At 48.9% G+C, this 13880-nt stretch overlaps 1 protein-coding gene across 1 annotated transcript in view; it reads right to left on the reverse strand.

Moving 5' to 3' along the window:
* Positions 1-13880, reverse strand: part of GALNT14 (polypeptide N-acetylgalactosaminyltransferase 14) — a 96071-nt gene that overhangs the window by 15225 nt on the left and 66966 nt on the right. Inside the window, exons 5-9 of the mRNA XM_017812894.1 lie at positions 12330-12395; positions 10112-10233; positions 5790-5877; positions 5031-5115; positions 3784-3887 (exon numbers count right to left, since the gene is read on the reverse strand). Coding sequence (XP_017668383.1) covers positions 3784-3887; positions 5031-5115; positions 5790-5877; positions 10112-10233; positions 12330-12395 — 465 coding nt within the window. The remainder of the gene's footprint in view (positions 1-3783; positions 3888-5030; positions 5116-5789; positions 5878-10111; positions 10234-12329; positions 12396-13880) is intronic.

Here is a 13880-nt window from a genome sequence, read left to right on the forward strand (position 1 = left end):
GCTGGCCCATGGGGCCTTTCTCAAAGAAAATGAGCCTGTGGCACAACTGATACCAGAAGTTACAGAGCTCTTGGCAGGGAGCTGGATGAGGTAGGACGGGTGAACAGAATGACTGATCTAATGGGCCCATCTGGTCCTAATATTTATGAAGTTATGACTCTGCAGCTCTATTGTCAGGAAGTCATGCTCAGACGAAACCAGCATGGAAAAGAAATGAAATTAAAATGAAAAGGTTTCTGCGGGTCTTTGAATCCTACTTTATCGACTGTTGACAGTATAGAGCTATAGGTAGCATGTATCTACTCCAAAACTAATAATTCATTTTCACCCCCCCATTTAACTACAGAGTTAAGACAGGAGGACACCCATCGTCTTTGTCAGCTTGTGCTCCCAGCAGTCCCCTCACATATGCCAAGGCAAGGATGACTTGTCCTCAGGTCGGATGCTGGCAAGACAAGCACCTGTGGCAGGCAGGCCAACTGGGCAGTGTGGACAGGACTCCTCCTCTTCCAACGGCAGGCACTGCTGGCCTACAAAGCTGCCATCCCTCCAAAAACAACTCACAGTTTCAGGGAGCAAAGGCGAATTGGAGTCTGGACCTCCAAAGCCTTCTCAGTAAACATGGCTCAGCCCCAAGTTGCATGTTGCTGCAGAGGTGGAAGCCAGGTTAATGTTGCTCCCATCCCACTCCCAACACACCCGCCTGCTCCTGAGCTGATAGAAATGAGAGGCTGACACAGCTGCAAAGCCTTGGTGTGCGGGCCCAAAACTCAAGGCTTGATCCCATCCCTAACAGCTGGCCCTGGGAGCAGGGGCAAACAATGGCAGCGGTGGGAAAGCACAGCAGGGAGGAGTATTCCTTCCCAGAAATTCCCTGCCCTTCCCTTTACTGCTGTGTTTACACGCAAGAGCTGCAACAGCAGCTGGAGCCTCACCACTTTCCCCAGTGCTGGGTATTAACAGGTCAATAAAACGCGCCTTTGTGCCATGTCCTGGTGCTGCATTGGGAGCAACCTTAATCACAGCTGCAGGGAAATGAGATTACGGCAGGATATGGCCACTCTAAGCTGCTGTGCTCAGTTCCCCTTGCATGTGGCTGTCGCTCTCATTTGTCCGCGTGTCACAGCGCCGGCCACTCTGCCAGTGCTGCCGTGTAAATTAGAAGGGTGCCCGATAAAAGGGGACAACCAGACAAGCAGCTGTGGATTGGACCACAGCGTGGCTACTCCATCATTCCTTCCCCTCCTCTGGTCCTTCTGCTCAGCCTGGGAGAGGCTGAGCAGAAAGGGAAAGGCTTGCACCACTCAGTCTTCACCTGGTCTTAATGTAAAGCCTAATGAAGACGTGACCTCTGTGCACTGCAGTCTGGAATAAGGACACAGTGCTGGGGAGGCATGAGATGGTGAGGACTCTGAGTTCCCTGCTTCAGACTAGTTGCACCCTGCAGACCCTGCTCTAGGCCCAGCAGAAACAATTAAAGCACAGGTTTCCTCCAGCAGGGATGACCCACGGAGTCATCCACGGCAGCTAACAAACAGGGTATCCAGACAGGCAGCCAAGAGCTAAGTGCCTCAAGAGAAGGTAAACTGAGGCACCAGCTAAAACATGGTACAGGGTCAACTCAGAGGAGCCAGGGTAGCAGGAAATGACAGTGTGCATCACTTGACCCTTGAGAGATGTTGCCAGTGCAAGTGGTCCCTTCAAGTGGCCCCAAGGAGGGATGTGAGCAATATGCATTGGGGTGCACTGGACTTGGCCTTCACTTGGCAAAATACCTTTAGCACTTCTTGCTCGCCTGCAAGTCCTTTCCGCCATTACTCATCTAGAGGGAATTAAGTACATTTAAGAAGCAAAACACCTACAATGTCCTTCTTCCAACACAAAGAGACTCATTTTTGTTTTGCCTAAAGTCTCCAGCCCCCTCTAGTTGCACAGTCAATAACATTAAAAGCAGCAGTGATACTCCTCAGGACCGGAGTCCTGCATCCCCTCAGGACTAAGCTACCAGGAAAAGCATGGTTCACTGCAAGCACCCAAAATGAGCAGATGCTTGGTCAGCTCCTGCTCTCCATCACCTGCCCAGAACTGACTGGGCCCAGGAGGGTCTCAGCTGCCCTTGCTTATGTGCAAAGGAGAGATGGGACACACTGCCTTCGACTGCAGTGCCTGCAGGAGATGCAGCTGTGAGCCAGGCACGCTGCTGCTCTCAGGGCGATGGGCAAGAGAGGATCTGCCCTGCTACTATGCAGACCTGCATTTTTTTGTTGCAAAGTTAACCTGCCTGGCTTTCCTTTGTCACACCAATGTCCTGGCACACCCTGCAGCACAGCCAGTGTACGTTCAGCTGGGACCAGCCTTCTGGGGCACAGTGAGGGAAATCTTGTGCTCTGCTCCGTAGGATGGGCCATAACCACATGTAAGGAGCACAATGCCTGCCATTACAGGGCATTGGACAAGCTGCCAGGATGGAGCTTCCCCCAAGAGCAGGCTGTCCTGTCACTGTTCATCTCCCAGGAGCGGCTCGGGCTGGCTGCTGTCAGAGGCGAATGACAAGCAGCGACAGCAGGTCAGACACAGCGTGACAGTCCTTCTTCCCCCCTCTTATTGTCTAGTTCCTTTCTTTGTTTGGGCCATTGATCCAGCGGGGGAGGCAGGAGGGCTGTCACTCCTCTCTTTGGTTTCCTTAGAGCCACCCCACTCAGACACTCTGGGTTAGTCTGGTGGCAAGATACCCACCCACAGAGAGAAAGCATGAGTGAGTGAGATCCTACTGCACAATAGGATATAACTAAATAAAATATATCTAGGTGGACAAGGCATGTGAAGCAAACAACAGTGCCAGGCAGCGAATGGATTACTGCAAGGTGGCAGCATCTGTTCCCTTGGATGACTGACAGCATTGCTGTATGTGTTAAGACACAAGATCCTTCCTTCCTGGCTAGCCATACTCCCCAGGGGTGCAAGCTATTAAAGCCAGGTTCTGATCTGCCTCACTGACATCGAATGCCTCCCTCTTCTTTCCTGGATACAGTGTATTACTCTAATCTACAGCATTGCTACAGCTTCAAAGAGAGAACAGCCCAACCTGATCCAGCTCCACCTGACAAGGAGGACAAGGGACAGGCTGTTACCTCTTTCATGTGCCCTCTCGAGTTTGCATGTAGGAGATTTCTTAATGTCTATCCTGTCCCGTGACAAGGGGCAGAGGTGACTGAATTTAGGTCAGCTCTTAACCTATTATTTTGGTGCAGGAAAAGTGAGTGTCATGGAGAACCTGGCAGCACTCAGCCAGTCAGTGACACAGGAATGGATAAGCAGTTGTGTTACTTTGCCACCTATTTGCAGCATGCCGAGGTAGCTACTGTTCCAGGTACTCTGCAAATTCAAGGAGGCACTGATGCCTCAGTTCACAGCTTCAAAATGCTGTTGGCAATGGAATAAGACACATCTTTGCTTTATTAAGGGGAAAATAAGATCAGGAAAGAACATGGGGGTAACACCAAAGCTGAAAACTCTGTGGTTTAGGGTATTTACCTACAGAACATCAAAGCAGCATGGAAGACAGGCAGTCCCGCGTCCCAGCAATTGCTCAATTCCCATCATTCCCATCAACAATATGGTTGTTGGATTCCTTACATTACTGAGACCATAACCTATGAATGTCAGTGAGGGAAACCATCCAGAGCATTCAAAGCAAAGTCCAAAATGACCTTGTATCCATCTGGCATGACTCAGAAAGAGAAACCAACACAGCAAAGCAGAGAATGAAGAAGAATGACTCACCGAAGTTCTCCCCACCCCAGATGTCCATGGCACTGTCATATTTCCCCAGGTGGTTGAACCAGGCTTTGTCAATCACAAACAGCCCTCCAGCAATGATGGGTGTCCTGCAGAATGGGTAAGGAAGAGAGGACACACTTTCAAACACTGGATGCACAGAAGCAGCCCTTCCCTTTGCCTCCTTTTCCATCATTGGGACATTACCTATATACTTCCTTCTCACAAAGTAAAAAAAAAAAGGACAATGTACTTCAAAATGCATCTGAGCCTTTCTTTCAGCTGCCTTGGTATTTTGCTGTCAGTCAGAAACTGCCTGGCACTTAATGACTGCCTAATGCACCCGTTAGTACAACTCCTACAAACCCAAAGTTCACAGTCCTGATTGTAGGCTTCAGCATCCAAAATGCACTTAGCACTTGGGGGGTTATTCACTCAGACCAGCTTTTTGCCTGGAGCCAGCCTATTAAGAGCACCATTCCACTGGGGAGAGGAAGGCAGAGCCAATTCAGAAAGGCTTTTTAAAAGCCATCACTAGCTGTGTGATCTTTATTTCAAAACAGGATTATTTTTCAGACTTTGGATTAGCTAAGAAAACTGCACAGAGAAGGTCCATGGAGGAGGGGAGGGCAGACCCAGAAGATAGCTTGAGGAGAATCGCTGTTTGCTGGCACAAGTCTCCTCCATGCCTCACAGCCCAGCGCTTCATGGCTGGGGCTGCAGACACCAGCACCAGGCTTGCTGCCAGGAGAGATTTTCAGCAGAGTGAAGAACTCCCTCCACCCCACAGCATGAGGACAGATGGCATCTCTCCTGTTCAGTTTTGCTCTCTCTCCTGCACACCCCATTTCTGAGGAGCCTCCAGTGAGGTTCAGAAGAGCAGGGCTGATCTGGAAGGACTGGCCTAGACATCGTGGGCCAAGGCCTTATTTTTAAGTGACAGCTGAGCTGAAAGAAGCAGTAGTCTACAGCACTGGGCTTTTTCCCTAACCATAACACCAAACCCTAACCATTACCAAAACACCAATAACCATAAATATATCCCTTCTACCTTTGTGGCACTCTCAGGCTTCAGTGCTGGGGGTGAAGCTGTACTGCAAAACCCAGGCTAGCCAGAAGCTTGCTATAGGTATTAGAAGTTCAGAGGTGTCCTGGAAGAAGCAACACACCACTATGGTGCATGGGGACACACATCAGGTCAGAGGAGAAGCCTGTCCTGCCCCACAGGTGCCTCCTACCCCTTCTTGACTTACTTAATGGGTTCGGTGGGATCAAGTCTTTTGGCTTTCTGCTCCGGGGAAAGCTGCTCCCATTTGAAATGCAAACTCCAGTCGAAACCTAAAACCAAAGCAGAGAAGTGCCATGGGGACATTAGAAATTGGTATGAATTGGGAGGCAATGCAGGATGCATAAGCTGTGTTTGATGAAGCATTTCCCCCACTTTGAAATGACTTTAGCCACACAGATGCAGCTCTTGGGAGAAGAGTCCAATCACTAACATATTTTACTACTATGTATGAACAAGAAACAACACATTGCATTACAATTGCAAAGTCAAGCACTCCAAAGGCAGAAAAAGTCAGAATTAAAGCTGCTGCCGAAACCTTGCTTAGTCTCCTTGTGCACACAGACACACACTCTGACGGATACTGCATGCTACAAATAGCACAGGCATACTAATAAGCGCTACAGTTGCATCCTTCATTTATTGCCTAGATATCCCCCATCTCCTCCTGTCACTTTCAGTGCTGCCCAGGATGGCTTTGACATGACCCTTCTTTCCTGCCTGACTGCCTTATCCACTGTAGCAAACACTATTGCTCACACCACACTCACCTGTCTCTAGAATAGCCTGGAAACAGCCAACGGGGAGCACTGAACAGTGCTAATGCACTTTTTTTGTGAGGTAGCAGGAGCCAGAGGTGTGGTGCAAAAGCCACCATGTCCTCAGACCAGCGCATGTTCACACCACAGCTAGACACCCACAGGGCACGCATGACGCTGGGACTTACCTCCTCTGAGGTCTGAGGAAGCCGCCACATAAGCAAAAGTGTCCAGGTTGATGATGTCAATAACGGGGCTGACCACTCGGGTGGGATCCTGGAAAGCAGGACCGAAAAGACCTATGACTTCAGATGACACCACTCAAACTGGTCAAGGGATTCTCCAAGTTGCTGCAGACATCAGATGGCTGGAAATGCTGGCGTCATTCAGGATTGTCAGGGACCAGTGCCCATCACTGCCTCCCCCTCCTCAGCCATCACATCAATTCAACCAAGGAATTAATGGCTGCAGCACCAAGTGGCAGAGGTACTGCTGGGAGCCAGGGGCATGTCAGTAAGAGAGGTTAGAAAGGCAGGCACCGTCTGTCCTGGGAAAGAGGGTTGTGTGCTGCTGGGCTGCTGAGCTGGCATCTCCAACCAACTTGGGTTTCACCCACAGTCTTGCCCTCCACAGGCTGGAGGGCTGGATGCAAAGCTCCTTCTGCCTTTTGCAAATTCACCAGTGTATTCCCCTTTCATCTCACTTTTAATCAGATTTCAGAAATCAAGTGACCAACAGGCAATTGAAATGACAGAGGAAAAACACAGTCACATAGCTTAAATACAGGTATTTTTTATAATGCGCAAACTATGGCAGTACAGTTAAGAGTTTTGCCAAAGGTGTGAAAGGGTTAAAAAAAGAAGACCTGATTTATTTAAAATAGCTGGTGGTGATTTAATTAACATCTTGTTATGGGCAAAGAGATTATACAAACAGTTATGAACAAAAATATCTACAGGAGGAAGAGACTCTGACAGCTTTGACTGGTCTCTTATCTCCCTTTTTCTTTTCGAAAATCCCAAACTCCAATTATAGCTCAAACTTCAAGGTTTTACCCTCACTAGATCAAATTGTTTTTCACAACCATACAAAGGAAAGCATCTGAGCACACACGGGCTTGCTCTCTCGATGGGAAAAGACTTTGTTTTAGAAATTAGTCCTGACAAAGGAGTATTCAAATGCAGCTGTAGGAAGAAGCAACCAAAGGCCATGAGCTGGGAGCTGGACTAGAGCCGATTTTCCAATCGAGCATGACAAATACTTGGTATTTCCATAACAAGGTCAAGTCACGGGTCTTACCATCACTTTCTGTGAGTCAAATATCTCATTGAAAGGGCAAGGTCTGCTCTATCTATGTATTGCATGGGGAAACTCAAGTCACATCCAAGCAGGATGAGCCTTTCAAACCCATCAAACCCATCGTGGCTGCTGCACAGTGCCCCCTAAGCTGCCACAGCCCAGTACAGCCAAGCATCCTGCAGTTGCTTGAGGGCAGGGGAAAGGTTTTAAGCAAAGCATCTGCTTTGTGTGCTGAACACGGCATGGAAAGGATCGTATACACTCGTTTAAAACTTGTCCCTCAAGCATCTTATAGCTGACACTCATCTCCAACTTCAATTTCACTGCTACTCATTGCACAGCACAACTTCTTGTAAGAAAATCCCCTTCACATCTGGGCTGAATGCATTACTGCAAAACGCTACCCTTGAGCAGTGCTGCCTTCTCCCTGCCTCACTTTCCCTGCCATGTCCTCGGAACATTTATATTTACTCAGCTTTCATCAAGGTCTGTCTGACCCTCAAAAGAAAAGCATGGCATGCTCAAGAGCACAGCACTGTTGCTATGATTTATTTTGGGCTGAGTACCAATCTTATTATAGGTAGCTTCATCTCTCTGTTTTTTTGATACCCACTCATGGTAGGGCATGTTATTATTAACAACACCCAAAATCTTCAATTCTCTTTCACAAACCTGAGAATTCATTTCCCCAATACACTTCTCAAACATACCAACATATGGATCTAAATGAACAGAAAAAACCTCTGAAAATGGTCCTGAAGATAACAGATACATTTCAGCCTTGGAGAAGGACCTTGACTGCAGCTTGTCTCCCAGCCTCTACATCATGACCTTGTAATGGTCAACAAAAAGGGCCACAGTTGCTCCTCTGGCCCCACAGCAGGATTAGGCAAGGTAAGAGGGCGAAGCTGCCCCTCGTGTGCATTCCCCTTCCCAAGAGAGCACCAGACTGGAGAGGTATTTGAGCTGTAAGTAAGGGGTCGCCATTCACTGGTTCATCCCAGTGCCATTTGTAAATACAGTTTTGGGGCGAGCTTGTTGAGTCATACTGTAAAAATACCTCAGGCTGCATAATTACATTTTTAGAAAAGTTATTCAGTTGAAATGCACCATTAATGGCTTTAGAGATATTTGTTCCGTAAGTAAAAACAAGAGCCCATGCCCACGCACTCTCAGTCATGCATTTGCAAACACACTGGTGCAAGACACCGACCATCGTTACCACTCCCTGGGACACACACCATACCAGGCACAGGTCTGACACGCCCCAGACTCCCCCTCATTCCCCCACACTCCATCACTCGCTTTTCCTGCTTGTTTCCAAATCCATATGCTGGGTATGTGCTGCCCACACCCACAAGTGAGTGTCAGCCTGGGGGGCATACCATCAGCTGCTGGGAAAGCTTGATGTAAGGCTTGAGGGGCAGTTTCACAGGGGTGCATGGTGCCACACATGGGCTCTGATGTTTCCTACCATGGAAACTGCAGGAATAGCTGCTCTGGCTCAGAAAACAAGGGAAGTGATGTGCAGGGGTGGGTGGCTGGTGGTGGAAAAAGTGTCTAGGTTTGCTTTGAGGCGCTCAGCACCCATTTGCTTGGAACTTAAATCACATTAGCTCAAAGCAAACTGTTCCTAGGAGTAACAGAGTGAGAAAATGCTCTTCCTAGGTGGCTGATCCTCATGGAGTGGTTGGACAGGGAACCCATCTCTTGAGCACAGCCTGAAGGTGGCAGCAGTAACATTTCATACACTTCACTGATCAATATTTTAATCCTGATGGAAGGGATGGGTACGGTGGTCCTGGGAAGAAGGAAACCAAGGACTCTGCCCTTATCCTGCAGCTCCTGCGACCAGTTAAAAAGCAAGCAAGTGGGACTGCCCTTGTTTTGTTAGTCCCTCAACACTCTTTGTAGTATGTCTCCCTTGCTGCCTGGGGCTGCAAGACACTGGACAAAGCGAGGGCAGCACAAGCAGCAGTGCAACCTTATAGACTGTCTTCCTTCCAGCTAGAGAAAGATTCAGTCCAGAAGAGCAAATAAAAGAAGTCCACAGAGGTGATGTGTGCTTTTGATGCTGTATTCAGACCAGGAGGCAGTGAAACTCCTATGGTGATGCTGCACATGGCACCAGAGCTGCGATTGATAATATGAAAAGACCATTTTAATTACATTTATCAGTAGTACTGTTGCCCAGCCTGCACACCAAGGTTGGGACCTCTCCAGCACTGGCTGCACTACGACTGCCAGCAGCACCAACAGCTCTCCCCTGCTGCAGAGGGACCTGACCTGGTGCTCTGCCCCCCTTCCCCTGTCCCATCACTGGTGCACAGAGGTGGGAACAGCACAGAGGTGTTCCGGCCCAGCCAGAACAGCTATCACATATGGAGGTGTGAAAAGCAGGATGCCTTGGATGAGGGGCACTATGAACACCAGCTAGGCAGATTTCTCCATGACCCACCATCTCAGCTTTCCCTTGCTCCTCAGATGCCCTTATGTCAACATAGTTCAGTAATTTTAAAATTACTGAGTAATTAACACTACCAATGAGGAACCAGAGGTGTAACGAGGTGAAAGAACAAGGCATGGAGAAGGGAAAGGATCATGCATCTGTGCTGAAGCTGAAGGCTTCATCCCCTGCACCCTGGTGTCAGCAGGTCACCAGCACAGAGCTCCTCCAACTCGAGTGCCAAGGCGCCGGGAGCCTCCGTGTGCACGTCTGGCGAGAGAGTCGCCGCCGGCGAAAGGAGAATGTCATTGTCTGCTCCGAAATCAGCAGAATTTAAATCCTATTAAATCAATTTATTAGAGCTTAATTTGCATGAAATTAAATTCGGCCCCTATTCAAGGAGCCGTCACTCCCTTAAATCATCATCACTGAACATTTTACATGAGCCTAATTAAAAACTCTGCTGGAGCACTGCCCACGTATTCCCCTTTCACCACTCAACCTGTGCTTGCCAGTTAAGAGTCTCACTGCCCTGGGAGACACCTTGTCCCACCCACACACATGCTCCCCCAGTCACAGAGACACCCCATGTGGCTGTTGGGTGGAGGAAGACCAGAATAAGCCCAGAAGTTCATCACTTCCTTATTCGGATGCCTTGGATGCCGTTGGTTATGGCTGGACGGTCATGCCCATCAAGAGGGAAGAGGAGGTGGACATCACTGATACATCCCCTGAGGGTGATCCTGGTCTCTCAGGAGCACTCACCTCTTTGATCCTCTGCAGCAGAGGGAGCAGCCAGTCCTTATTCACCTCACAGTGACTGTCCAGAAAGGTCAGGACACCTGCTTTTGCCACATCTGCCCCTCGGATTCGGGACCGGATCAGACCTATTCAGGGACACACCACATCAGCTGCTGTCCAGATGGCTGGGTAACACCCCCAGTCTCCTCCAGCATGGTCTCTTGCACTCATGCATTCCCTGGGTTTTGACCTGCCTTAACCTCATTCAGATAAAACATGGCCCAGGTTCATTGCCTCCCTCCTGATGCTGCAAGGTATGCTAACCATTTCCTAAGGTCCCCAAAGCAAATAAACAGTTCCACCAAGATATACGATTTATGCCATTTATGCCAATCCTTAATTTGCACAATTAATTCTGCTGTCACGTTCTGGGGCAAAACATGACTCAAATGCTTCCATGACCCCCTTCAGGTAATAAATCTAACACAGACATAAGGCAGTGGGGAATGCGCCAGGGGAGTTGAGGGTGGGATCACGTCGTGCCAGAATTAAGCTTTTCTTAGACTGTTAACTTTCCCCTGCTGTGCCTCTTTCTGTGTCCCAGTGACCCCCAGATCTCTCTCCTGCCCTGGGGCAACTTGCTGATCTGCAGCTCAATGGGAACACATTTTCTACCAAGGAAAGAGAGTTGGTTTTCAAGGTGCTAAGAGCCCACTTGGCTCATCAGGGCCCTGATGGTGAATTTAGAATCCTTTCGAGATGGCAGTGGATTGCTGCATGCGTTTGTGAGAAATGAAAAAAAGAGGGAGGTCATGAAAAGCAGCTGCACACATGGATTTCACACTAAACTCTTCAGCAAAATCATTGCTCTGTTCCTATTTATGCAGGAGTTAAAAAGCTTTTCAACATTCCTCCTGCATGCAGTTGATGCTCAAGTGAACTGCAGCACAAGAAAAGAGATGGTTTGTTGGCAAACAAGAGGGGATGCAGGTGACTCAAGAAGAGCAGAGCTTCTTTATGAAGGAGAAACAGTGGTAATATGAGGGGCCATAGGGACAGATAAAGAGAGACAGAAGGGTTTCAGGGAGCAGTCACACATCAGGTCCATATAGAAGGTCACCGAGTTTCCTATTAAAATTCCCTAGAGGAACAGAGTCAAGGAACAGCCTCTGAGCAGGAGGGAGAGGGACAGGAGAACAAAGCCTGGAACAATCCAGCATTTGCCAAGGTCACCTTCTACAATACAGATTGTCACTGTATCTCTCTCTGCAACTCGTAAGATCTCATGGGTAGCTACGTGTTCTGCACCAACTCCAAACCTCCCCAGATCCCAGCAGGCCCTGAGGGATACAACTTAAGTGATGTATTATGCAACGTAATCCCTGGGTAAGCATTGTATTAAGCAAGGTAAGGCTGGCTTCCCACATTCTGACTGATTTACAGAGCACCAATACCTGCGGGTCTATATGCTGGAGATAAGCACATATGTACCTCCATCACACAGGACAGAAAGATGAGAAGGAGGTGACGGTCTATGGAGACCTCTCTTACTCTCCTGCCAAAGCAGGTATGTCTCTTACACCATGAGATTTGTTGCCACCCTGTCACCAGACCTGCAGAGCTGAAACCCTCTGCAGAAAGAAACCGCAGTTTCTTTCTCCACTCCTCAGTCTCCTAAACCCAACACCCACCTGGACTCGCACCTTTGATTTGCAGCATGAAAAACTTAGGGTTTTGTTCTCCTAATACCTCAAAGCAGAATTTGAAAGCACAGATGCAGACTATGGGGGGCCGGAAAATGTCTCAAAAGGTTGCCAGCAGCAGCCCAGTAGGACATACATTCATCCTCCATATAGCCTTTCTTAATCTTTCAAATATAATTAATTATTAAAAAAAAAAATCCCACAGAAGCAGCAGGAGCAGATCTCCTCTCTTTTATTAGAGCAAACATCTTTACAAATAAGACCCGGGGCTTTGTTTTGCCTGTTCTAATTTTCTGGCTAATAAGCTACAGCTGAGCCTCACTGGATATCTTAATAGTCCCATCTTTTTCAGCAAGAGAGGGGAGATCCATTTCAAATCCCAGCCCTTTATCACATCCCCTTTTATCATGGTCCTCCTGTCCCCAGGAGCCGCTGACCTCCCTTGTTGGCCACTCCATGGAGGTCTCCCCTGACTCCATCGCTCTCACACCTCCCGAAATCTGGGTATCCCACTTGGGTTGTGGGCAGGTAGCTCTTACCTTCTCGTCGTCCATTCCGCAAGCACTTCACCTTGGGGAGCTGTCCCAACAAGCGGCAGTCATCAGCTTGGGAAACACAAAAGGGAGGACATGTCACCCTCAGCCCTCATGGTGGCTCTGGCCGCAGAAATGGGGAGTCCTAGGGGAGACTGTGAGCAGGGAGTACCCTGTCCTGGACTGGTTGATGGCTTGTTAGGGTGATAGCAGCGCTGGGTCACAACACTCTTACCCCTCAGCTCATGCAGCACAAATCCCGACTGGCAGAGCAGCAGTTTTCACAAAACTAGTGTAAATTCAGCAGACTGACACTGAAAGCAGCTGAGTTATGCTCTAAAATCAGCACAGAAGAGTTGTGGTTGGGGTCAGAATCTGATTTTTTGCATAGTAATGCAAATTACTATTTTTGGTAGCTGCAAAGCAACGCACAAGCTCTTTGATGTGCGTCTGGTTGGCAGGGCAGGAGCTTCCTGTGGTGGCCTGGAGGCTTCAGGGAGGAGAAAGGGACAGTCGAAGTGAGTCCTGTGGAGCAGCTGGGGGCTCCTCGCGCCCTGGGCAGCAGCTCTATGGGGCAGAAAGGCCTGACAAACCACCTACACCTGAGCTAGGGAGGTCCTGCAATCCCACACGCAGTCACTTCCTGCAGCACCAGCATCCATCTTCACCTGGATTTCTCCCAGCAAAGTGGAGGATGTCAGAGCAGGGCCAGAGCTGGGTCTGCAGGCAGGTGCACCCATCACAGCTCCCTCTATCTCTGCACCCTCATGCTGTGACTTCCACAACCCCTTCACGCCTCTCATGGTTCTGCCTCCTTTTCATTGGCGCTATAAAGACACACACACACACACACACACACACACACGTGCCCCATGCCCTCTGCCCAGCCCCTGCACCTGCACCCACCTCCGAGTACTTTCATCTCCTCCAGCAATCTTTGCTGGTAAAGAGACATCACTGTACCCACACCCTGAACAATTCGGGGACAGAGCTGGGACAGGGGAGCAGAAGTGGCAGGGCTTGGCTACGGACCTACAGTGCAATTCTGCCGTGAATTCACATGCAGAAAAGTTGCATCCCAGTGAATAACAAGGCCAGCAGGCAGAGAGAGGTGAGAAATGAGACACAACTGGGCATGAGATAAAAGCACTAATTGTTTGGGGTGGGTTGCAGGGAAAAAACTGACCATGTGTGTATATCGTATTATGCAAATACATGCATTTTATGTAAATGCATGCAGAGCAGATGCCAGCAGGCTCAGACTAACACAGGAAAGAAGATGTCAGAGAGGTGAGAAGTGCTGAGTAGCTGAGGGGCTGCTCTAACTTACACAGGAAACATGCTCCCCTCTGGTGCCCTGGGATGAGTTTAAACCCAACCCTGCTCGTTCTCCATGGCTCATGGCAGTTGGCATGCTGTGACAAGGAAGCTTCATTTCTACAAACCTGTTTCCTTTCAGGAAGGCAAGTACTTTGTTTATTTAGCCAAATACCTGGCATCTACTTCCTCCATCCTTCAAAAATCCTGCTCTGCTGTACTCCAGAGCAGCTCAAGTCC

Source organism: Lepidothrix coronata, unplaced genomic scaffold, assembly GCF_001604755.1.
Source record: "Lepidothrix coronata isolate B3197 unplaced genomic scaffold, Lepidothrix_coronata-1.0 Scaffold38, whole genome shotgun sequence".
NCBI classification, from domain to species: Eukaryota; Metazoa; Chordata; class Aves; order Passeriformes; family Pipridae; genus Lepidothrix; species Lepidothrix coronata.